This window comes from Mya arenaria, chromosome 1 (genome assembly GCF_026914265.1).
Source record: "Mya arenaria isolate MELC-2E11 chromosome 1, ASM2691426v1".
NCBI lineage: Eukaryota > Metazoa > Mollusca > Bivalvia > Myida > Myidae > Mya > Mya arenaria.
Genome location: NC_069122.1, coordinates 24,653,522 through 24,680,678, shown reverse-complemented (window position 1 = coordinate 24,680,678; position 27,157 = coordinate 24,653,522). Strand labels below are relative to the sequence as shown.

At 37.6% G+C, this 27,157-nt stretch overlaps 1 protein-coding gene across 2 annotated transcripts in view; it reads right to left on the bottom strand.

Moving 5' to 3' along the window:
• Positions 1-27,157, bottom strand: part of LOC128231766 (hydroxyacylglutathione hydrolase, mitochondrial-like) — a 41,878-nt gene that overhangs the window by 10,480 nt on the left and 4,241 nt on the right. For both annotated transcript variants that reach the window (XM_052944949.1, XM_052944957.1), the window contains exons 2-4: positions 26,388-26,536; positions 12,537-12,719; positions 3,214-3,316 (exon numbers count right to left, since the gene is read on the bottom strand). In XM_052944949.1, the coding sequence (XP_052800909.1) occupies positions 3,214-3,316; positions 12,537-12,719; positions 26,388-26,536 (435 nt within the window). The remainder of the gene's footprint in view (positions 1-3,213; positions 3,317-12,536; positions 12,720-26,387; positions 26,537-27,157) is intronic.

Here is a 27,157-nt window from a genome sequence, read left to right as displayed (position 1 = left end):
TTAACAAGCTTTTCCTTTAATTTGACCTGGTGACCTAGTTTTTAACCCCCGATGACCCAATATCGAACTCATCCAAGATTTTATTGAGGGTAACATTCTGACCAAGTTTCATTAAGATAGTGCCCAAATTGTGACCTATAGAGTGTTAACAGTCAAATTGTTGACGACAAATGACGACGACGGACGACGGACACAGGGCGATCACAATAGCTCACCTTGAGCACTTCATGCTCAGGTGAGCTAAAAAAAAGGTCTCTATACATTCGTACTACATGTATATACCAAGTTTGCTCACAAAATGTCAACTGAATCTAAAGATATTAATTTTCAATTGTATTTTTACTTGGAGTAACAGAAACCTTCTATTCCAAGTTTGGTTACAATAAGTCATCCCTATCTAAAGATAATAAACATCACAATTATATAATGCATTGCGTTATAAATCATTAAATGGTCATTGAAATAAATACAAAAATCATATAAAATATCATATACAAGCTGATTTGTTACAAAACATTGGCTTATACAGTTAAACAGTTATAGGCACCTGTAAACACTGCAGGATCTGCCTCATCTCCTGTCTACAGTAGCAGATGTGTCCGGATGTATGACAATGTGTGAATAGACACTCCACATACCTGTAAACACTGCAGGATCTGCCTCATCTCCTGTCACATAGTAGCAGATGTGTCCGGATGTATGACAATGTGTGAATAGACACTCCACTTACCTGTAAACACTGCAGGATCTGCCTCATCTCCTGTCACATAGTAGCAGATGTGTCCGAATGTATGACAATTTGTGAATAGACACTCCACTTACCTGTAAACACTGCAGGATCTGCCTCATCTCCTGTCACATAGTAGCAGATGTGTCCGGATGTATGACAATGTGTGAATAGACACTCCACATACCTGTAAACACTGCAGGATCTGCCTCATCTCCTATCACATAGAAGCAGATGTGTCCGGATGTATGACAATGTGTGAATAGACACTCCACTTACCTGTAAACACTGCAGGATCTGCCTTATCTCCTGTCACATAGTAGCAGATGTGTCCGGATGTATGACAATTTGTGAATAGACACTCCACTTACCTGTAAACACTGCAGGATCTGCCTTATCTCCTGTCACATAGTAGCAGATGTGTCCGGATGTATGACAATGTGTGAATAGACACTCCACTTACCTGTAAACACTGCAGGATCTGCCTCATCTCCTGTCACATAGTAGCAGATGTGTCCGAATGTATGACAATGTGTGAATAGACACTCCACTTACCTGTAAACACTGCAGGATCTGCCTCATCTCCTGTCACATAGTAGCAGATGTGTCCGGATGTATGACAATTTGTGAATAGACACTCCACATACCTGTAAACACTGCAGGATCTGCCTCATCTCCTGTCACATAGTAGCAGATGTGTCCGGATGTATGACAATGTGTGAATAGACACTCCACTTACCTGTAAACACTGCAGGATCTGCCTCATCTCCTGTCACATAGTAGCAGATGTGTCCGGATGTATGACAATTTGTGAATAGACACTCCACTTACCTGTAAACACTGCAGGATCTGCCTCACCTCCTGTCACATAGTAGCAGATGTGTCCGGATGTATGACAATTTGTGAATAGACACTCCACTTACCTGTAAACACTGCAGGATCTGCCTCACCACTTGTCACATAGTAGCAGATGTGTCCGGATGTATGACAAGGTGTGAATAGACACTCCACTTACCTGTAAACACTGCAGGATCTGCCTCATCTCCTATCACATAGTAGCAGATGTGGCCAGATGTATGACAATGTGTGAATAGACACTCCACATACCTGTAAACACTGCAGGATCTGCCTCATCTCCTGTCACATAGTAGCAGATGTGTCCGAATGTATGACAATGTGTGAATAGACACTCCACATACCTGTAAACACTGCAGGATCTGCCTCATCTCCTGTCACATAGTAGCAGATGTGTCCGAATGTATGACAATGTGTGAATAGACACTCCACTTACCTGTAAACACTGCAGGATCTGCCTCACCTCCTGTCACATAGTAGCAGATGTGTCCGGATGTATGACAATGTGTGAATAGACACTCCACATACCTGTAAACACTGCAGGATCTGCCTCATCTCCTGTCACATAGTAGCAGATGTGTCCGGATGTATGACAATGTGTGAATAGACACTCCACTTACCTGTAAACACTGCAGGATCTGCCTCATCTCCTGTCACATAGTAGCAGATGTGTCCGAATGTATGACAATGTGTGAATAGACACTCCACATACCTGTAAACACTGCAGGATCTGCCTCATCTCCTGTCACATAGTAGCAGATGTGTCCGGATGTATGACAATGTGTGAATAGACACTCCACTTACCTGTAAACACTGCAGGATCTGCCTCACCTCCTGTCACATAGTAGCAGATGTGTCCGGATGTATGACAATTTGTGAATAGACACTCCACTTACCTGTAAACACTGCAGGATCTGCCTCACCACCTGTCACATAGTAGCAGATGTGTCCGGATGTATGACAATGTGTGAATAGACACTCCACATACCTGTAAACACTGCAGGATCTGCCTCATCTCCTGTCACATAGTAGCAGATGTGTCCGGATGTATGACAATGTGTGAATAGACACTCCAGTTACCTGTAAACACTGCAGGATCTGCCTCACCACTTGTCACATAGTAGCAGATGTGTCCGGATGTATGACAATGTGTGAATAGACACTCCACATACCTGTAAACACTGCAGGATCTGCCTCATCTCCTGTCACATAGTAGCAGATGTGTCCGGATGTATGACAATGTGTGAATAGACACTCCACTTACCTGTAAACACTGCAGGATCTGCCTCATCTCCTGTCACATAGTAGCAGATGTGTCCGGATGTATGACAATGTGTGAATAGACACTCCACTTACCTGTAAACACTGCAGGATCTGCCTCATCTCCTGTCACATAGTAGCAGATGTGTCCTGATGTATGACAATGTGTGAATAGACACTCCACTTACCTGTAAACACTGCAGGATCTGCCTCATCTCCTGTCACATAGTAGCAGATGTGTCCGGATGTATGACAATTTGTGAATAGACACTCCACTTACCTGTAAACACTGCAGGATCTGCCTCACCACTTGTCACATAGTAGCAGATTATCCGGATGTATGACAATGTGTGAATAGACACTCCACTTACCTGTAAACACTGCAGGATCTGCCTCATCTCCTGTCACATAGTAGCAGATGTGGCCAGATGTATGACAAGGTGTGAATAAACACTCAACATTCAGATTCCCCACCTGAGAACATATGATTGTTTTTATTTTAATTTATTGCTCCATTTTACTCGTGGAGACAAAGTTTTGCTTATGACTGTGCACTATTTATAACCGGTCAGCTGCGTAGAAATCATGGCAGAAGAATTATCTGGATATTTTTTGTTCTACTAAGATTTTATTTCCAAACAATTTGAATCTGGTAATAAAAGAGACTGAAAAACATTAACCATTACAGAACTAAACAAGAGATGTTTGTCAAACATTATGCCCCCCCTGAGCGCCATGTTGTCAGGATTATATGGACAATTGAATAAAATATGCATGGACCGAATTGACAACTGATTTGTCACTGACATTGGATGCTGTTGTGGCAGTTTTAAGATTATGACCAATCAAAGTGTGAGGATAGAGTGTGTTATGACCATGACCTTTGACTCTATGACCCACAATCCATAAGAGTCATCAGCTGGTCACCAAAAACCTAAATGTCAAGTTTGAGGACCATGGGTACAGGCATTGACAAAGTTATCACACAGACAAGCTTTTTTCGTTCAAAGTCACCTTTGACCCGATGACCTCTAAAATCATAAGGGGTCATCTACAGGTCAGACACAACTCAAAGTCAGGTTTGAGGGCCATGGGTGCAGGCATTGTCGAGTTATCATTCAAAACATTTTCGCATTCAAGGTCACTGTAAACTTGACCTTTGACCCAATGACTCCTTAAGACAAGGACTGAACTATGTAGAGCACTAGAGTATTACAAGGACTGAACTACGTAGTGCACTGGGGTAAGACAAGGATTGAACTGCATTATTTACTAGGGTAAGACAAGGACTGAACTGCACAGTGTACTAGAGTATGACAAGGACTTTACTATGTAGTGCACTAGGGTAAGACAAGGATTGATCTACATTATTTACTAAGGTTAGACAAGGACTGAACTGCATAGTGCACTAGGGTAAGAGAAGGACTGATCTACGTTGTGTACTAGGGTAAGACAATAACCGAACTGCGTAGTGTACTAGGGTAAGACAATGACTAAACTATGTAGTGCACTAGGGTAAGACAAGGACTGAACGACATAGTTTACAAGCGTGTGACAAGGACTGAATGAACAACATAGTGCACTAGGGTAAGACAAGGACTGAACTACGTAGTGCACAAGGGTAAAACAAGGACTGAACTACGTAGTGTACTAGGGTATGACTTAACAAAGTAGTGTACTAGGGTATGACAGTGACTGAACTAAGTAGTGCACTAGGGTATGACAATTGACTGAACTATATAGTTGACTAGGGTAAGACAAGGACTGAACTATGAAGTGTACTAGGGTATGACAAGGACTGAACTACTAGGTTAAGCCAATGACTGATCTACGTAGAGTACTAGGGTATGACAATGACTGAACTAAGTAGTGCAATAGGGTAAGACAAGGACTGAACTACATAGTTGACTAGGGTAAGACAAGGACTGAACTATGTAGTTCACTAGGGTAAAATGTTGACTCAACTATGAAGTGTACTAGTGTAGTTCAGTCATTGTCTTAACCTAGTTCACTACCTAGTTCATTCCTTGTCTTACCCTAGTGCACTACGTAGTTCAGTCATTTTCCTACCCTAGTAAACAATGTAGTTCAGTCCTTGTCTTACCTTAGTCCACTACGTAGTTCAGTCATTGTCTTACCCGAGTACACTACATAGTTCAGTCCTGGTTTAACCCTGTACACTATGCAGTTCTGTCCTTGTCTTACCCCAGTACAGTATGCAGTTCAGTCCTGGTCTTACCCTAGTTAACTTTGTAGTTCAATCCTTGTCTTACCCTAGTGCACTACATACTTCAGTCCTTACCATACACTAGTACACTATGCAATTCAGTCCTTGTCTTACCCTAGTGCACTACATAGTACAGTCCTTGTTATACTCTAGAACACTATGTAGTTCAGTCATTGTCTTACTTTCAGTCATTGTCTTATCCTAGTAAACTATGCAGTTCAGCCCTTGTCCGAACCTTATATACTTCATAGTGCATTCCTTGTCTGACCCCAGTGAACTAGGTAGTTCAGTCCTTGTCTTAATCTAGTGCACTACGCAGTTCAGTTATTGTCTTAACAGAGTACACTATGTAGTTCAGTCTTTGTGTCACCCTAGTACACTGTGTAGTTCAGTCCTTGTCTTACTTTCAGTCATTGTCTTACCCTAGTACACTATGCAGTTTAGTCCTTGTCTTAAACTAATGTACTACATAGTGCAGTCCTTGTCTGACCCTAGTAAACTACATAGTTCAGTCCTTGTCTTTCTCTAGTGCACTACATAGTTCAGTCATTGTCTTACTCAAGTGCACTATGTAGTTCAGTCCTTGTCATACTCTAGTGCACTATGTAGTTCAGTCCTTGTCTTACTCTAGTGCACTATGTAGTTCAGTCATTGTCTGACCCTAGTTAACTACGTAGTTCAGTCCTTGTCTTACTCTAGTGCACTACCTAGTTCAGTCCTTGTCATACTCTAGTGCACTATGTAGTTCAGTCATTGTCTTTCTCTAGTGCACTACATAGTTCAGTCATTTGTCATACTCTAGTGCACTATGTAGTTCAGTCCTTGTCTTTCTCTAGTGCACTACATAGTTCAGTCATTGTCTGACCCTAGTTAACTACGTAGTTCAGTCCTTGTCTTTCTCTAGTGCACTACATAGTTCAGTCCTTGTCTTACTCTAGTGCACTACCTAGTTCAGTCCTTGTCTTACTCTAGTGCACTATGTAGTTCAGTCATTGTCTTACTCTAGTGCACTACGTAGTTCAGTCCTTGTCTTACTCTAGTGCACTATGTAGTTCAGTCATTGTCTTACTCTAGTGCACTACATAGTTCAGTCCTTGTCTTACTCTAGTGCACTACCTAGTTCAGTCCTTGTCTTACTCTAGTGCACTATGTAGTTCAGTCATTGTCTTACTCTAGTGCACTACATAGTTCAGTCCTTGTCTTACTCTAGTGCACTACGTAGTTCAGTCCTTGTCTTATTCTAGTGCACTACATAGTTCAGTCATCGTCTTACTCTAGTGCACTACATAGTTCAGTCCTTGTCATAATGGAGTGCACTATGTAGTTCAGTCCTTGTTTTACTCTAGTGCACTACATAGTTCAGTCATTGTCTTCCTCTAGTGCACTACGTAGTTCAGTCATTGTCTTACTCTAGTGCACTTCTTGTCTTACTTTAGTGCACTACGTAGTTCAGTCCTTGTCTTACTCTAGTGCACTATGTAGTTCAGTCCTTGCCATACTCTAGTGCACTACGTAGTTCAGTCCTTGTCTTACTCTAGTGCACTACGTAGTTCAGTCATTGTCTTACTCCAGTGCACTACGTAGTTCAGTCCTTGTCTTACTCTAGTGCACTTCTTGTCTTACTTTAGTGCACTACGTAGTTCAGTCCTTGTCTTACTCTAGTGCACTACGTAGTTCAGTCCTTGTCTTACTCTAGTGCACTACGTAGTTCAGTCCTTGTCTTACTCTAGTGCACTACGTAGTTCAGTCCTTGTCTTACTCTAGTGCACTTCTTGTCTTACTTTAGTGCACTACGTAGTTCAGTCCTTGTCTTACTCTAGTGCACTACGTAGTTCAGTCCTTGTCTTACCCTAGTGCATTACATAGTTCAGTCCTTGTCTTACACTAGTGCACTACGTAGTTCAGTCCTTGTCTTACTCTAGTGCACTACGTAGTTCAGTCCTTGTCTTACTCTAGTGCACTACGTAGTTCAGTCCTTGTCTTACTCTAGTGCACTTCTTGTCTTACTTTAGTGCACTACGTAGTTCAGTCCTTGTCTTACTCTAGTGCACTATGTAGTTCAGTCCTTGCCATACTCTAGTGCACTACGTAGTTCAGTCCTTGTCTTACTCTAGTGCACTATGTAGTTCAGTCCTTGCCATACTCTAGTGCACTACGTAGTTCAGTCCTTGTCTTACTCTAGTGCACTACGTAGTTCAGTCCTTGTCTTACTCTAGTGCACTACGTAGTTCAGTCATTGTCTTACCCTAGTGCACTACGTAGTTCAGTCATTGTCTTACTCTAGTGCACTACATAGTTCAGTCCTTGTCTTACTCTAGTGCACTACGTAGTTCAGTCCTTGTCTTACTCTAGTGCACTACGTAGTTCAGTCCTTGTCTTACTCTAGTGCACTATGTAGTTCAGTCCTTGCCTTACTCTAGTGCACTACGTAGTTCAGTCCTTGTCTTACTCTAGTGCACTACATAGTTCAGTCCTTGTCTTACTCTAGTGCACTACGTAGTTCAGTCCTTGTCTTACTCTAGTGCACTACGTAGTTCAGTCCTTGTCTTACTCTAGTGCACTACGTAGTTCAGTCCTTGTCTTACACTAGTGCACAACATAGTTTAGACCTTGCCATACTCTAGTGCACTACATAGTTCAGTCATTGTCTTACCCTTGTGCACTATGTAGTTCAGTCCTCTTCTTACCATAGTGCACTATGCAGTTCAGTCCTTGTCTTACCCTAGTGCACTCATAATTCTGTCATTTTCTTACCCTAGTGTGCTATGTAGTTACATACTCTAGTACACTTCATAGTTTAGTCCTTGTCTTACCCTAGTACACTCAATAGTTCAGTCATTGTCTTACCCTTGTGCACTACGTAGTTCAGTCCTCGTCCTACCATAGTGCACTATGCAATTTAGTCCTTGTCATACCCTAGTACACTATGCAGTTCAGTCCTTGTCTTACCATAGTGCACTATGCAGTGCAGTCCTTGTCTAACCTAAGTGCACTACGTAGTTTAGTTCATTTCTGACCCTAGGGCACTCTGTAGTTAAATCCTTGTCTTATCCTAGTGCACTACTTAGTTCAGTCCATGTCTTATCTGAGTGAACTACGTAGTTCAGTCATTGTCTTACCTTAGTACACTCCACAGTTCATTCCATATCTGACCTTAGTGCACTACCTAGTTCAGTCATTGTCTTACCCTAGTGCACTCCGTAGTTTAGTCCATGTCTTACCCAAGTTCTCTATTTAGTTCAGTCATTGTTTTACTCTAGTGCACTCAGTAGTTCAGTCCTTGTCTTACCCTAGTACACTCCATAGTTCAGTCATTGCCTTACCCTAGTAAAGTATGCAGTTCAGCCCTTGTCTTACCCTAATGTACTACATAGTTCAGTCATTGTCTTACCCTAGTGCACTACGTAGTTCAGTCCTTGTTACACTCTAGAAGACTATGTAGTTCAGTCATTGTCTTACTTTCAGTCATTGACTTATCCTAGTATACTATGCAGTTCAGTCCTTGTCTGAACCTTATGTTCTTCATAGTGCAGTCCTTGTCTGACCCTAGTGAACTAGCTAGTTCAGTCCTTGTCTTACCCTAGTGCACTACGTTGTTCAGCCCATGGGTTACCCTAGTACACTCTGCAGGTCAGTCCATGTCTTACCCTAGTCCACTAGGTAGTTCAGTCCTTGTATTACCCTAGTGCACTACGTAGTTCAGTCCTTGTCTTACCCTAGTTTATTTCGTAGTTCAGTCCATGTCTTACCCTAGTACACTCCGCAGTTCAGACCATGTCTTACCCTAGTGCACTATGTAGTTCATTCCTTGTCTTACCCTAGTACACTACGTAGTTCAGTCCATGTCTTACCATCCTACACTCAGCAGTTCAGTCCATGTCTTACCCTAGTGCATTAAGCAGTTCAGTCCATGTCTTACCCTAGTGCATTATGTAGTCAGGTCCTTGTCTTACCCTAGTACACTACGTAGTTCAGTCCATGTCTTACCCTAGTGCATTACGTAGTTCAGTCCCTTCTTACCCTAGTACACTCCGTAGATCAGTCCATGTCTTACCCTAGTGCACTATGTAGGTTAGTCCTTATCTTACCCTAGTGCACTACGTAGTTCAGCCCATGTCTTATCCTATTTCATTTAGTAGTTCAGTCCATGTTTTACCTACTTCACTCCACAGTTCATTCCATGTCTTATCCTAGTACACTCCGCAGTTCAGTCCATGTCTTACCCTAGTGCATTAAGCATTTCAGTCCATGTCTTACTTTTGTGCATTATGTAGTATAGTCCTTGTCTTACCCTTGTACACTATATAGTTCAGTCCTTGTCTTACCCTAGTGCATTACATAGTTTAGTCCATGTCTTACACTAATGCATTACGTAGTTTAGTCCTTGTCTTACCCTAGTGCACTACGTAGTTCAGTCCTTGTCTTACCCTAGTGCACTACGTAGTTCTGTCCCTGTTTTACTCTAGTACACTCCGCAGATCAGTCCATGTCTTACCCTAGTGCACTATGTAGGTTAGTCCTTATCTTACCCTAGTGCACTACGTAGTTCAGCCCATGTCTTATCCTATTTCATTTAGTAGTTCAGTCCATGTTTTACCTACTACACTCCACAGTTCATTCCATGTCTTATCCTAGTACACTCCGCAGTTCAGTCCATGTCTTACCCTAGTGCATTAAGCATTTCAGTCCATGTCTTACTTTTGTGCATTATGTAGTATAGTCCTTGTCTTACCCTTGTACACTATATAGTTCAGTCCTTGTCTTACCCTAGTGCATTACATAGTTTAGTCCTTGTATTACCCTAGTGCACTACGTAGTTCAGTCCTTGTCTTACCCTAGAACGCTCTGCAGTTCAGTCCATGTCTTACCCTAGTGCACTATGTAAGTTAGTCCTTGTCTTACCCTAGTTCACTCAGTAGTTAAGTCCTTGTCTTACCCTAGTACACTCCACAGTTCAGTCTATGTCTTACCCTAGTGCATTAAGCAGTTCAGTCCATGTCTTACTCTAGTGCACTACATAGTTTAGTCCATGTCTTACCCTAGTTCACTCAGTGGTTCAGTCCATGTCTTACCCCAGTACACTCCACAGTTGAGTTAAAGTCTTACCCTAGTGCACTATGTAGCTCAGTCCTTGTCTTACCCTAGTGCATTACCCAGTTCAGTCCATGTCTCCCTTGTACATCCCGCAGTTCAGTTCATGTCTTACCCTAGTGCACTATGTAGTTTAGTACTTGTCATACCCTAGTGCATTATGTAGTTCACTCCCTGTCATACCCTAGCGCATTACGCAGTTCAGTCCATGTCTTACCCTAGTACCCTTTTTGAGGTAGGATTGAGTTTCTTATGCAGGGCGTGACACTTACTTTGTTATTTAGTGACTCGCCAGATCAACCACCTAGAAGATTGGGTGACCCGTACAAAAATGAGGGTGTCCACAAAAAATCTGAGAATCCCTAAACCCAATTTAACAATGGGAAAATATGTGACAAAAAGTTCAAAATTATTTTCGGTCGGTTTAAACTCCAGTCTCCAGACCTTTTTTTGTTGATTTTACTTTTTGTTTTCATTTTACTTTTTTATTAAATAAAAGAGTGTAATTTTGTTTAGATCACTAACAAATTTAATAGGTTACAATTTGATCAATCCATAGTTACCGTATAATTCACCACAGTCTTATCAATTAATGCAGTTTCCCTGTGATTATGGAGCCCAGAGACTGGGTTTTAGTAAACGGAATTACAAAGGGATGATGTCATCAATGTTAGTCTGTAAGCAGAAATTGCCTGTACGGTAAACAGCACAAAACTGTTTTAATTGATTCTTTTGAATCAAAGTTTAAAGCTTCAAAGTTTCAGCACTGATATGACCAACTATACTCTTTTTATGTGCATGTATGCTGCATTCCATAATGATAAACCTGTAAGTGTGAAGTGTGTCAGTTCATTAAAAGCTGTTTAGTCGCTTAGCAATAAATCTTCTATCTCCCTGAGGAAATCCTCACACATTATATCATGTGCATGGTACTGCTCCCACAATTAATTGAAACAGAATATTTATTTTTTTTCTTTTAGTTTGTCCAAAATACATAGAATTAATAAACATTTTTTAAAACATATTTTTTCATCAATAAAAAATACACCTAAATGTGTTGAACTTCAAATAAAATTCTTCACAATTTTTCAAAATATCTATATTTAGCAGAAATACAAAAGTATATATTGAGTTTCAAATGCTTTCAAATTACAAATAGAATAACATAGAATAATAATTATATCAAGCCTAGATGAAACAGTTTTAAACAGTGAATAAACAACATTATGGCCGGAAGAATAAAAGGGGTTTTATCACTGCTTTTAAAATGTGTTGATAAAATGTTACAAACATAAACCAGTGTGACATAAGATTGTATTAATGTTTTTTTCTCAGATTAAAAAAATCATTCTATTATTAAAGCTGCACTCTCACATATTGAACGTTTTGACAACTAATTTATTTTTTGCCTTGGAACGAGCCAATTTTAGCGAAAATCGATGGCAACTAGTGATACAAGACTGCTGACAAAAAATAGATCCAAAATTGATATTTTATGCATTTTTCTTAAACCGTTAGTAACGGCTTATGCCATAAAACATTAATTTTCGAACGGAAATTTGTAAATCTGCGATCTGATCTTTTGTCAGCAATCTTTTATTATTGGTTTGTAGATATTTACGGAAAAATTTGCTCTTTCCAAGACAAAAATTAAAAAAAGTTGTGAAAATGGTATATCTGTGAGAGTGCAGCTTAAATTGGCTTATATATATATATATATATATATATATATATATATATATATATATATATATATATATATATATATATATATATAAAAAATATATATGTAAAAAAAATGCTATACGATGGATGAAGGTCGCACATCCGTTAATGGGCAGCAGGTGTGACATGGTCATAAATTCTTAAGGGATTAAGGGGCTTCATGACACCTTTTTATTTAGGTTATAGTGAATTGAAAAGTCTTTGATATAGGAGTTGAAAAGTCCAAACAGGTAGGGGTTGAAAAGTCTTTGAAATAGGGGTTGAAAAGTCTAAGGGTTGAAAAGTCTTCGTTTTGAGAAGGGGTTGAAAGGTCTTGGGGTTGAAAAGTCCTGCTCCCCTTTAATATACTGAACATATGTGCCAATTTCTTTTAAAATCCTTACTTGCAGTACAAAGTTACATCATTGACTTGACTATATGTATATGTCTTTATGCAGCATCCCATAATGATAAAACTATAAGTGTGACCTCGAAAATTGAGGCAGGGACTTGGGTCATGCATGCATGTGTAACGAACACATGTGTCAAGTAAAATTCCTCCCTCCATGACAAAGTAACAACCGGCCAGAAGCAGGGACGGATGGAGCAATTTAATATGACCACCTTAGGGGGCATAAAAATATAGTTAATTTCATGAATTGTGAAACCAACCTTTATTTTTGTCCCATGTGTGACTTTCTCTGTAAGTGCACCTATCCTATCATCTCCCCCATACACAGGCATAGAGCCGGCTTTCTTGACAAACTCCTCATTTCCCCCAGCATGGTCCCAGTGATGATGGGTGGTTAGAACGCATGACAGCTCCACATTCTCTTTTTTTACTGCCAACAGTATCTAAAAAGTTGATGTACTTAACTATCATAGCATGACTAAATATTATGAAATAAAATAAGTATAAAAGTAACCGAAGGACAATAAAGCTAAAAAAAACACACAGAATAAGGCAATATTTCTAAAAATACCAAACACAAAATAATGATTCTTTTGTACAGTTGCAGTCAATACCTCAATAATATATAAATTTATGGAGATAGGTAAAACAAATGTCAAATAATCAAAGGGCAATAGCTCTAAAAATACCATACACAAAATGATGTTTCTTTTGCACATCACTTCTACTCAACCCATTTATTTGTGTATGAAGTTTGAAGTCTGAACCTCAATTACATATGGAGTTATGGAGAGAAGTAAAAATACACAAGGAATGCCACAATGTGAAGAAACCAGGTTTTCAATGATTGATTGTTGACACATACACAGAGGCCAGACGTGTATGCTCATTTTGTTTTTTTTAACCTAGAGGCCTTAACAAAGAAGAGCTGTCATAGGACAGTGTGCTCGACTATACATCGCTTTGTCTTAGAAATGAATGTAATATGTGCCTGTAAAAAACATTAAAACAAGCAAATTTGTTGAATGATATCCCCCGCCTGATTGGGCTAAGTCAAGGAATGGAAATCAATTGTTGATGAAATATATATATATATATGAGTTTGAGTTTGAAATAAAAAAAATATTGTATATAATGTAACATTTAGAATTGAACAAGAAACCTAGTTTATGACTCCATGTTACCCAGTTCCAAACTAATCTAAGATTTCATCAAGGCAAACATTCTGATCAAGTTTCATGAAGATTGATCCAGACATATTGCAAAAATATAGCCTCTAGAGTGTCTACAAGGTTTTTTTAAGATTTGACCCAGTGACCTCATTTTTGACCCCACATGACCTACTAGTTTCAAACAATTCCAAGATTTCATCGAGGCAAACATTCTGATTAAGTTTCATGGAAATTAGAGCAGATGTATTGCCTCTTGAGTGTTCCCAAGATTTCTGTAAGATATGACCTAGTGACCTATCCAAAGATTTCTGTAAGATATGAGCTAGTGACCTATCCCAAGATTTCTGTAAGATATGACCTAGTGACCTAGTTTTTGACCCATATGACACACTTTTAAAACGCAGTCAAAATTTAACCCAAAAGAACATTCTGACCATGTTTGAACTTAATCAGACCAATCACCACCATAAAATAGTTTCGGACAAGATTTTTGAAAGATTTGACCTGGTGACCTAATTTTTTATCAATGTGACCCAGTTTTATTTACAACTAAGAGTTCATCAAGGAAAACATTCTGATTAAGTTTCATGAATATTTGACCATGTATAATGCCTCTAGTATGTTCCAAAGATTTTTCTAAGATTTGACCTAGTGTCCTAGTTTTTGACCCCAAGTGACCCACTTAGTAAAGTGGTTGAGATTTGATCAAGGGGAACATTCTGACCAAGTTTGATTTTTTTCTGATCAATGCCTACCAAGATATGGTCCTTGACGTACGTACGGACAGACGGACAACGCCAAAACAATATCCCCCTCTTGAAATCTTCGATTCCGCGGGGGATAAAAAGTCAAAGTAAAGAAGAAATGCCGCATTGCGACATTACCAGGTTTTCAATGATTGACAGATGAACTTCAGCCTTTGTTGTGAGATTCAGTTTGTTTTTTTACTATTTTAGTAACAGTGACATTGACCTTGACCCTAGGGGCCCCAAACACTATCCCATGGAAGTCCTCCATAAACTCTTCCTACATGTACATACCAACTTTGGTCCAATATGTCAACTTACGTTATTCAGTACCCAACAATAATCTATTTTGAATCACAGCAACATTGACCCTAGGGGCCTAAAACGCAATCCCATGGAAGCTCTCCATAAACTCTACCTAGTTTGGTAACAATAATTGTCAACCCTAACTTAAGTTATTCACTACTAACCAGTTCTCTATTTTTAACAACAGTGACCTTGCCCTTGACCATGACTCTCGGGGCCCCAAACACAATCCCATGAAAGGTCTCTATAAACTTTTCCCATTTACCAAGTTTGGTAGCAATATGTGGACCCAGTTAATGCGAATGTCCATTAGACAGTCGGACATATCAGCTATATTTCAATTTTGACCGATGAAATGATATTTTATTTAGCCTGTTGTATATTTGTAACTGGTAGGAACATAATTATGTGATTTTTGTAACTTTTAGCTTACCTAGTAATTTAGCTTTTATGGCTACAGTACAGGGTAATATATCCCACTATCAATTTATGCCTCATATTGTGGTACATAATCCCCGGCTTCTGACATTAAGATCCCACCTTAATTTACCATTTTAATTAATTTTGCTACATGTACTTCTTCCCAGTGCCCTTTGATGCTTTATATCAATGCCTATCTTGTATTCCGATAAATGCTGTAAAATTGTTGAAAATGGGGACGATATGTTTAACCTCCATTTATGGCCTAGCAGATGGATTCTAGGATAATAACCCAGGAGATGCTGAATCATGCTCTGAGGTGTCTAAAAAAATTGTTATATTCAAAATTCAGTCATGTTTAAACATGTTTGCTTTCCTATAAAAAAAAATTGTAAACAAAACAACTGAAACTATTCTTTTTATCAATGTTTTCACAGAAAGTAATATCCTGTTGTAAGACGTAATTTAAAAAATGCTTATTTGTTAAAAAATATCGACTTTGAATTTATCATGTTCAGCCATGTTTGATCATGTATGTTATTCTCTAAGTAATGGGTCAATGTGTCAGTACTTATTAAAGCGTTTAAGGCTATTTTTACACAAAGTTGAAATGTATGGATACTTTTTTATCCAAAAGAATAACTTATTTGATGAAAGTAACAAGAAAAAAGAGAGATTTGTTTGATTTTTTTTTTTTTATAAATTTATCATGTTTATTCATGATTGAATATGTTGATTTCTTGTAAGATTGTTTGCAGAAAAAAACAATCCTTATGATATTTTCCTCTCCCTGAAAGACATTATAATATTAGTTGAAATAAATACAGATGTTTTATTGAACAAATTGTAATTTTCATCCACAATCATGTTTGATGGTCAAACATGTTTATAAGACATGATTGACCAACGTGATCAATGAGGCAAAAAACATGTTTGTACACATCTTAACATGTTTAATCATATAACATGATTTCTTTTTCGCTATGGTAGTATACCAATTGAAAGGTCCCAGGTTCGAACCTGTCGTCTTGCTGGCATCAGTCACTGTAGTGATTTGATTCAAGTTAAGTGAAGCAAAGGAATGTGCTGGTTGTGTAGCCCAGGTAGACTCTGTATAGACTGACAACACCTGTAAATGACTTTAAATGTTTTTATAGTGTGTTTAACCCACTTTAACTTTTAAAGTCTTGTGGCAATTAAGTGGCATTTTATTACTACTTTCTATTTTAAAAAAAATCTGTTCTTTATTGTAGCCCAGGTTCAAAGCTTCGCTCTCTGTTCAAACTATGGGTAAAGAAGACGTGTCGTTTATTGTCAGCAGCATCTCAACATGAACCACTCAAGACGCTGGTTGTTGAAGAAAAATTAACCTTATCCTGTAGAGCTACCCTATTCCCAGACCCAAGCTCATGCCACAAAACTGTGTTTGTCTGAGGGGGCATTAATTGTTAAACATATATGGAGACCACCTTCTATTCAAATAATCAAAATCATGGATAACTTCAATTTTTCTAAAGATGCAGAAAAATATCTTAACTTCAAAAATGCATTGCTAAATATATTTATTTAATTAAGTATTATTATTTATATTTCCTTATTTATATTTCCTTATTCCATTTAAAAATAATTGAGTCTTGGAGCAATGTAACGTTTATACATAATATTTTCTTATACAGGTGTGTGTCAGTGAAATTTGCTACAGTGTCCTTTTTCTATTGAGAAGAAGTAGTGCCAAGCAATGAGGAGCCAATTGCTGGTCAGACACAGGCATATTTCATTGTAAGGCCAATATGTGGCAATAGTGTTGCAAATGGGAAAACTTTTGCAGTCAGGAATTCCTTTTAAATAAACAACAAAAAGTGACACTAAAACAGAAAACAGAAATTTTGTAATAATATTGATTTTATGTGACAATATTTTTTTATTTCAAGGTGAAGTGAATAAAATGCTTACATCATGATTACATTAATTTAAATCTGAAATTGGTAGGTGAAAACATCGGACTGTAAAGCCAAACATGTGTGTAGGACAAAGTGAGCATTTGAATACATATCAATATTTATTATAATATTGAGGCATTGCAGACATTGTGTTGCATAGAAAACAAAACATACTTAAGCATTTATTCATTTTCAAATGTCATTCATATGTGTCTATGAACCTGTCTTTTCTGTTTGTTGATATTTTGATCTTTGGGTTTTGGGGTTCACCACCTAGAATATGAAAATACATGTATTTTAAAAAAATGAAAAACTTATCTGTGTTCCTTTCTTTTTTTCCCCCACCACCTGCCTGACATTTTAAAAAAAAAATCTGTTAACCAATTAATAAAAAAAAATGGCCTTAAAGATCTGAAGAGCAGGGGTCGACACTTACCATTTTCCCAAGGGATCCCGAAGGGGCACCAACATTTGAAATCAGGTGTCCCTTCCTTAAATTAGGAGTCCCTTCCATTTTTTACAATTTTGTTTCATTAATTAGCCTGTTTAATTATTAAATTTAACGTGTAAATACAATGTCTTTTACTTTTCAATTTGTAATTCAAGTATACACCACATAATACAGTACATATTTTCAACAGCATGTAATGACAAGTTAGTAGCACAATGTCAGACATATGAACCTCTGGCAATGGCAGAGAGGAAGATTTGGATCTCCAAGTCAGTAGATTGGGTTCAAAATGGTAGAATGTCTAAGTCCCTTTTGTTTTCAGTCAAAAACAAAGATGGATACAATGTTAACAAAAAATTTCAGGCGTTGTTACTTTTTTTAGATTTTCTGAAAATATGCAAAAAATATGTCACGGTTCAGGGTCTTGTCATATGTCATGGTTCAGGGTCTTGTCATATGTCTGTGCTTTTGATTGAGAAACAGTAGGAATATAACATCTTGCTTGTGAAAACTCAAGTTTATATTTAGTAGAGCTGCTGATCAATCAATCAATCAGACTGCCCAACAGTGTAGTGCATACGTACTGGAAGAGCAGACAACCGAAAAATTGTGTACATTATTTTTACGCCAAAATGTCGTAAAATATTATACATTGATTGCATTCATAAAACTTTGGGTATTTTATTTCTATATTGTTTTTATCAAACATAAAACAAAGAAAGTTGAATAGTAGGATTCCGGTCTTTTGTGCCGTAAATGTTACTGTAACAACAGGTCGCATCATTATTATGCACCAGTCAATTGTAACCACAGCCCCCCTAGGTCCCGGGGTATACCGGGGTTAGCTGGGAAAATGGGCCGTGTTTTTACCTTCCAGATGGCCCCGCAGTACCAGGTGAATGCGGTCCCCACTATTCCCCGGAACTGGGAGAGCCGTGGTACAATTGACTGGTGCATAATAAGGCATCAAAGTGAGTAGTGTTGGCATCTTTTTTGGGCGGTTCTGACACAAACTAATTCAACATAATTATTGTACCGATAATAAATCTATGTCACCTCTGACCTTGTTTATAATGTCAACAACAAAACAGAAGCGTTAACCTGCATGCGCACTATGAAATGATCTGTTTATTTATAGATTCATGACGTATCTATAGTCAAAAAGTCAGTCATACTTTCGCTTTAGTGTGTGGGACTTATTAATATTAATATCATTTTTACATGCACTTTTAAAAAATTTAGGGGGACCCAAATTTAGGTAATACATTAATAAAACGCTAACTATTTATTGATATTTAGCTTTAGTTGGTCAAAATTTAAGTGTTCCGATGGAATACCGAACCCAAAAATTGGTGTCCTTGGGATCCTGGGACCCCATTAGTGTCAAACACTGGAACAGAATTTTTAACTTGATTCTATTAAGTCATGCAATGGTTAATATACAAGTTACTATCAGGGCTTTTAAAAACTGGCAATTTGCCGGTCTGGAACGATTTTTGGTCTGAAATTTTCTCATTTTTTTTTATAATTTCTGTCCAAAATCATTAAGTCAGTAAAAGTTGTAATTCACAAACATTCTTGGGTCAATCACACATTACCCCCAATAAAAGTGTCCTAGTTTCCATCAGACCAATGCGATCAGCTGCTTTTTCAGCTATGCTACGCTGGACACTCTATATCTGTTTATTAGCAGAAGCTTGCAATCGGTCTAATCACCTGTATTGGTCAGGTCGCAGAAGACACAAGCAAATAATGTGCTTGCAGCTATCCTGATTAAGTGTCAAAATCGGTCCATATTTTCACATGGCAATATGCTATTTCGTCGTCGATCATTACATGATATATCCGTTTGTTGATTACCAAACTGTTAAAATTAATTTGTAATAAAGAAGCATCGCTGGTTAAAATCGGTTTTATAGATAAATGCAATTGTCATTGTTAATCCGCGAAAGCATTAAAATTCCGAATTAATTAACCTAAACATATAGGATTTCAACAGCAACACGCTTGATTAACTACAGAGTAATTGAAAGCTGAGTACCCCGCTTACGTCGCCATGTCTGGACCGATTGATGTTCCAAACTATTAGAAGCTCTGGTTACTATAATTTATTATTGTTTTAACTCTAAATTCCACTAGGTCATAATTGGTTGAAGATACCAGTCAGCGAATTGTGAAAGAAATTGAGGACAAAAATTCTTCCGAAGCATAAAATTAATTTAGCATTTACAGAGTAACAAATGACAGAATGTTATATATTTTAAATACATGAAGTTATGAATGATGTTTTAATTTAAATGTTAAATTTGTTGCACTTAATCAAACAGTAACTTAACCCAAAATTTGGCCTTTTAATACTTCCTCTGAAACATTTTGACAGGTAAAATATTAGCGTTTTCACCTAGTCTGTCAACCCTTACTTACTTAAGTTATTCAGCACCAACCTTCTTCATGCAAAGTAGCAACGACCTTGACCTTGATCTTAGGGGTCCCAAACGCAATCCCATGAAAGGTCTCCAAAAAATCTTCATACCAAGTTTGGTCACTAAATGTCAAACCCTACTAAAATTATTCCATACCAATGGTGAGTTTGACACTGACCTCCAACGACCTGCCCGAACAATGATGCATGCCATTCTGATATTAACCAGGTATCCCTGGTAAACAATATGAAACTAGAAGCGCCACAATGCGACGAAACCAGGTTTTTGTTATGGGCAATCATAAATTATAGCCAATTAATTTGTTGTATGACTTTATCTTTACTTTTATCAAAAAGAGACGTAACTGAAAATTACTCTAATTAAGTATCTTATGTGTTTAGTTTCGCTTCAACATTCATACTAAGTCTCATGTGAATATCTTTTACCTATTTTTTTGCATATGACAATGATTTAACTTTCTGCAAGCCAACATCACTGAATACCAATGACAATTTATTTTTACAAAGCAAAATGTTTAATCTGATTACTAACACTTATATAAAATGCAAATGTCAATTTCAATGTAAATTCACTGTTTGCTGAGCAATATTTGAGTAAATGGCTTAACATATTCATCAATTCTAACTAAGTTGTTGGGCAGAAAAACATTTTTCTATTTTTAGGAACAGTGACCTTGACCCCACCTCCCTAGCTAGCTCTTCACATAAGCTACCTTCGCTCTAAGTTTCATCAATATCTATCAATGCTAACTAAAGTTATTGGGCAGAAACCATTTTTCTATTTTTAGTAACAGTGACCTTGACCCCACCCCCCTCAAAAGAAATTCCAAGCTTGCTCTTCACATAAGCTACTAGTACCTACACACAAAATTTCGTCAATATCTATCAATCCTAACTAAAGTTATTGGGCAGAAACCATTTTTCTATTTTTAGTAACAGTGACCTTGACCTTAGCTCCATCCCCCTCAAAAGCAATCCCAAGCTAGCTCTGAACATAAGCTACCTACACACCAAGTTTTATCAATATCTATCAATGCTAACTAAAGTTATTGGGCGGACACCATTTTTCTATTTCAAGTAACAGTGACATTGACCATAGCCCCTCCCCACTCAAAAGCAATCCCAAGCTAGCTCTTCACATGCTACCTACACACCAAGTTTCATCAATATCTGTCAATCCTAACTAAAGTTATTGGGCAGAAACCATTTTTCTATTTTTAGTAATAGTGACCTTGACTTTAGCCCCTCCCCACTCAAAAGCAATCCCAAGCTAGCTCTTCACATAAGCAACTTACACACCAAGTTTCATCAATATCGGTCAATGCTAACTAAAGTTATTGGGCAGAAACCATTTTTCTATTTTAAGCAACAGTGACCTTGACCTTAGCCCCTCCCCCCTCAATAGCAATCCCAAGCTAGCTCTTCACATAAGCTACCTACACACCAACTTTCGTCAATATCCATCAATCCTAACTTAAGTTATTGGGCAGAAACCATTTTTCTATTTTTATTTACAGGCGACCTTGACCTTAGCCCAACCCCCTCAAAAGCAATCCCAAGCTAGCTCTTCACATAAGCTACCTACAAACCAAGTTTTATCAATATCTGTCAATGCTAACTAAAGTTATTGGGCAGAAACCATTTTTCTATTTTAAGTAACAGTGACCTTGACCATTTTTCTATTTTCAGTAATAGTGACCTTGACCTTAGCCCCTCCCCACTCAAAAGCAATTCCAAGCTAGCTCTACACATAAGCTACCTACACACTAAGTTTCATCAATATCTATCAATGCTAACTTATGTTATTGGGTAGAAACCATTTTTCCGTTTTTAGTAACAGGCGACCTTGACCTTAGCCCCACCCCCCTCAAAAGCAATTACAAGCTAGCTCTGTACATAAACTACCTACACACCAAGTTTCATCAATATTGGTCCATGCTAACTAAAGTTATTGGGCAGAAACCATTTTTCTAATTTAAGTAACAGTGACATTGACCATTTTTCTATTTTCAGTAATAGTGACCTTGACCTTAGCCCCTCCCCACTCAAAAGCAATCCCAAGCTAGCTCTTCACATAAGCAACTTACACACCAAGTTTCATCAATATCGGTCAATGCTAACTAAACGTATTGGGCAGAAATCATTTTTCTATTTTAAGTAACAGTGACCTTGACCTTAGCCCCTCCCCCCTCAATAGCAATCCCAAGCTAGCTCTTCACATAAGCTACCTACACACCAACTTTCGTCAATATCTATCAATCCTAACTAAAGTTATTGGGCAGAAACCATTTTTATTTTATTTACAGGCGACCTTGACCTTAGCCCAACCCCCTCAAAAGCAATCCCAAGCTAGCTCTTCACATAAGCTACCTACACACCAAGTTTCATCAATATCTGTCAATGCTAACTAAAGTTATTGGGCAGAAACCATTTTTCTATTTTAAGTAACAGTGACCTTGACCATTTTTCTATTTTCAGTAATAGTGACCTTGACCTTAGCCCCTCCCCACTCAAAAGCAATCCCAAGCTAGCTCTTCACATAAGCAACTTACACACCAAGTTTCATCAATATCTATCAATGCTAACTAAAGTTATTGGGCAGAAACCAATGTTTGACGCCCGCCCGCCCAACGACAACCTCATTCTAATAACCTGGTTTTCGTTGAAAACCTGGTTAAAGAGCCATAGGCCATAATTTGTACTTAGGTTTAATATGGAGTTATGTAACCTAATGGTAAGATAGTCGTCAATAATTGTGTGAAGTATTAAGTCAATTGAATGAAGGGTATAGAAGTTATTGATAAAAATCCCAACCTGCCCTAAATCTAAATTAACCCATGTTCTTAAGTCAATCAGGGGCCATAATGTGTATTTAGGATAATATGGAGTCATGTAACCTCATTGTGTGATGGTCCTGAACATCTGTGTGAAGTATGAAGTGAATTGTTTGAAGGGTATAGGAGTTATAGGTAAAAATGCCAACTTGCACTAAAACTTTAACCAGACGCTGACACTGACAACAACGCTGACGCCAGGCGAGTAAAGCCTACTTATTCTTAGAAAAGTTGAAAACTAAAATGTTATTGAATGTATAAGCTGAACGATTGCTTGTTTGAAAACAGATAATTGCGGGACTTGAAACTCTGTTTTAAGTCAAAATAAAACGTTGTCGGACATTTTTAGCTGAATTATAACAAATTTTCGTATTTATTTCTTGTGCACTTTAAACATGGGTACTATATGGCCAATTTGTTTATGTTTAAGCACCTTTTATGTTTGTCTTGGAAATTACATGCAGTTCTTGTTCCCGGCAGAAACAGAATAAGTGTGCATTTATATGAATGTAATTAAAACACGACCAGTAACATATGTTAATAATTATAACAAAAGGCAATTAAATTTGTTTCCTTAACATAAGTATGTTCATGTATAACTGTGCTTGAAAATGGCTGTATCAAAACACAATGATGTCATGATGTATTTGTAATGCCAAATTACCTTCCCATTCACTACCCCTACCATGTCCATATTGAAAGGTACAGGTCTAAATAAGGAGGTGCTCCGGAATGTCGTAACAATGAAGAGGTGTACATAAATATTATGAGGTGCACCACTATTTTTGGGACAATTGCACATCATACTTAACATGAAATATTGTAAAACAAGAGCTGTCACAGGATGTGACGAATGCCCCCGAATGTGACATTGACCTATGAACAAGGTCAGTACATTAAAAGTTGAGCTTGCCTTTATGTGTCAAATACATATGGCAAGTTATTTTAAATTGCCACTGAACAGAAAAAAATACCACCCATACTTGACAACCTACATTCTTATGTCCTTATATTCAACATTCCATTGTGAATAAACACTCAGTGTATCTTTCACCTTAGAGGTAGGGACACGGGTCATGCACGCGACACATCGTCTTGGTATGTTGAACACATGTGGCAAGTTATTTTAAAATCTGTCCATACAAGAGAAAGTTATAGCCTGGACACGACAACCTATACTCTATGTCCTTATATGCAGCATTCCATTTTGAATAGACACCTAAGTGGGACCTTGACCTTAGAGGTAGGGACACGGGTCTTGCACGCGACACATCGTCTTGGTACGTCAAACACATGTGGCAAGTCATTTTAAAATCTGTACATGCAAGAGAAAGTTACAGCCCGGACACGACAACTTATACTCTACGTCCTTATATGCAGCATTCCATTGTGAATAAACACTAAGTGTGACCTTGAACCCGGACACGAGTTATTGAGCCGAACACAGGGACGGATGGACGTACGGATGGTGCGATTCGAATATGCCCACCTTCGGAGGCATAAAAACGTTGAACAATAAGCAGATAATATTTATGTTTACAGGGCTTTTTCACCTCTTGGCATATTTTCCCAATTTCCAGAGATTTTTTTTCAAAGTTCACAGATATTTTTTCCAAAAAGGAAGATCTTACTTCAAAAATTTACAATAAAAATTTATTTTGTTTGAGCAAATTAATTATTCTTTTTATCTTTTAGGTTGACATACGAAGAATGCTGTATAATTTAAACGTTATTCGAGGACAAATTAGTCCATAAAATTATATTGTTATCAATACTATCCCTCGATTTAGAATCAACTCTATGAAGATTAAAACTAATCTCTCTCCCTCTCTTGTCATTGCGTCATGTTAAAAAAGCGAAGTCAAAGACATGATTTCTCCCCCGATAAGATCTACATGTGTATCAATTGGAAGTCCATACATTTTAGACCTTTCAAGCTTGACCCTGTGGAGTGTTTGTACACATTTCATATTAAAAAAGGTCATAATTAAAAAAAAATCAGCTAGAAGTAGACTCACATGTAAGATATGAGCCTGTTTTTTGTAACATGAGTTCCAAGTTTCATATGGATACCTTGACCCAAGGTGTCTTCAGTCCTCATATGTGGAATTTCCCATTTTGAGAAATTTACGCATATAAATTTCCAAAATTGCAGAATTTCATGCGTTTAAATTTCCCAAAATGAAAAGGTTAGGCCTCTTCACAATTTTTTGTGAAAAAGCCCTGGTTTATTATGACAGTGCATTTGGTTACGTTCTACTATGTGCTATATATAAAATAGAGGTTCAGACAGACGGACGATTGTGAATCTCCATGGCAAGTTTTTTGAAACAAGGTTCAGGTAGGATGGACGCTAGTAACTGATGCACACACACACAAACACACAACCTGTAATAAGCCGCTTCATCATGGTGAACCATCATGGCAAGATTTTTAAAAATCTTATAATAGATGGTCAAGATACAGTCCGGACAAGGTTACTTACACACACAGTGACGCACTTACACACATATATGGAACTGTCATTGTGACAGGTATGTTTGCATTATATGTTTGAACTCGGTTTTGGGCTTGCTAGATTCATTGCAAGAATTTTAAATTCAATTAAATGTTAAAAAAATTCCCATTCTGAACAGTTTTCAACTACTATGTACTGTCAACAACTGTTTTAAATCAATATTTAATGTTGGACTGATGTCAGGGTCAATATCACTATTAGGAAAGGAACAAACATTTTTCAACCTATTGAATAAACAAATCCTTACCCTGTTTCAGTACATGTTTTTTCTCTCATATCAATGTCTGCCTTTTCTTCCATTTCTTCTCTTCAAAAGAAGAGAGCCAACTATCACAAAATACGCCCCTTCTAGTTTTAAGGACACTAAGTTTGGTGATAAGTGGTTGTACGTTTAAAGCTAAATTTAGAGAGCTAAAAGTTTTTATCAATTCAAGGGTCATAACTCTGGAGTAACTAAGGTGACATGGCTGGTTATCGACCCTGACCAAGGTAATCTGCCCATTAAGAGCAGCCAGGTTTGTCATGGGAGACTACAAGACCACAAACAGCACCAGCTAGATGATAAGAAACCTTGGCTGGGATTTTCTACAGAAAAGATCAGCTGACATTGAACAGACTGGTGATGATGTACCGTATGGCACACAACCTCATCCATGTAACATGTTCCTGCATCCAACCACTCTTAACATGTGCGGCCTTAGCATGCGATATATGCTACCTTTCTGCAGAATGGACTACTAGCTGCCACTCCTTTCCAGCTGGTTTTCGCCTGAGAAACCAGCTGCCAGAGCACATCGCCACTGCTAAGACATTGGATGCCTATAAGGATAGGCAGGCAGGCCACCACTACTGAGCTGTATACATTGTACAGGAATTTAATGGCTTTTATCTGCACATAATACACGCATCACAACAACCGTATATATAGTTTGCATATGTGATGATGCTCCTGCGTATTATTTGGAAGAAGAAGGATATTGCTACTTTATTCAATAAATTTTGATATGCAAAGAGGTTCAAAATCAATTGCAAACTTACACAATTACACACTTTTTCTTGCGCTCTGACTTTCAGTGTTACAAATTTAACACATACCAAATTAAAACATACCAATATAAATATTGATAAAACTGTTAACATGGATAAATATGTGAATAAAATGACAGTTAAAATGTAACCAAAATAAAACTCATATAAAATCAGATTTGAATGTTTGGAATAATGTTTGCAATAATTATTATGATTTTAATTTAGAATATATTTTATACAAATTCCAATTACCTTATCTGGTTCTACAGGATCTACTGCAGCACATTGTCCGGAGGTCTCATCAATCAGTAAGTACATGTAGTTATCTTCCAGTGCCGGGACAAGTCTCACCCTCATCTTGTGTAGCTGGGTAACAGTACTCTTACAAAAGAATCTGTTGTCTAGAAATTGAAAAAAACATACATGTATAATAAGTTTAAATAAATAAAACAGTATTGAGCAATATCAATCTTATTTTTGTCTCAGAATTAGGATAAAAATCAAGCAAAAAAATAAAATAAACGTTATAAATAAATGCATCAGTAAAAAGTATCAGGATGAGGTCCAGGATACACCGGGGATGAGCAAAAAAAGTCACGTGACCACAAATGCAAACGCCAGTAGTATTTTGGCTCGATTGATCGTCAATCAAGGTAAGTTTCTTATCGATATTTTTGTTATACGAAAAAGTTCGTTCAAATGACATAGCGCAAAAAAGAATGCATTGTTTTGTCTTTCGATCGGTGTATTGGTCACCATTCATGTTTGCATAGTTTCCGAGAACACTTCGATACAAATTGTGTCCATGAATGCAAACGCACGTAGGTAGTGTTTTAATGTCACATATTTTGATAAATTGCCACATTTTATTTAAATGTTTGTTTTTCAGTTGTTCAATAATTGTTTTTAATTGCTTTATGAATACTTTGTGCAATGCAATATGTACAAAAATGCATTTTCTGAAGTATTTCCAATTTGGCAAACGTACGTAGTCTACCTAAAATGGCAAACGCACGTAGGCA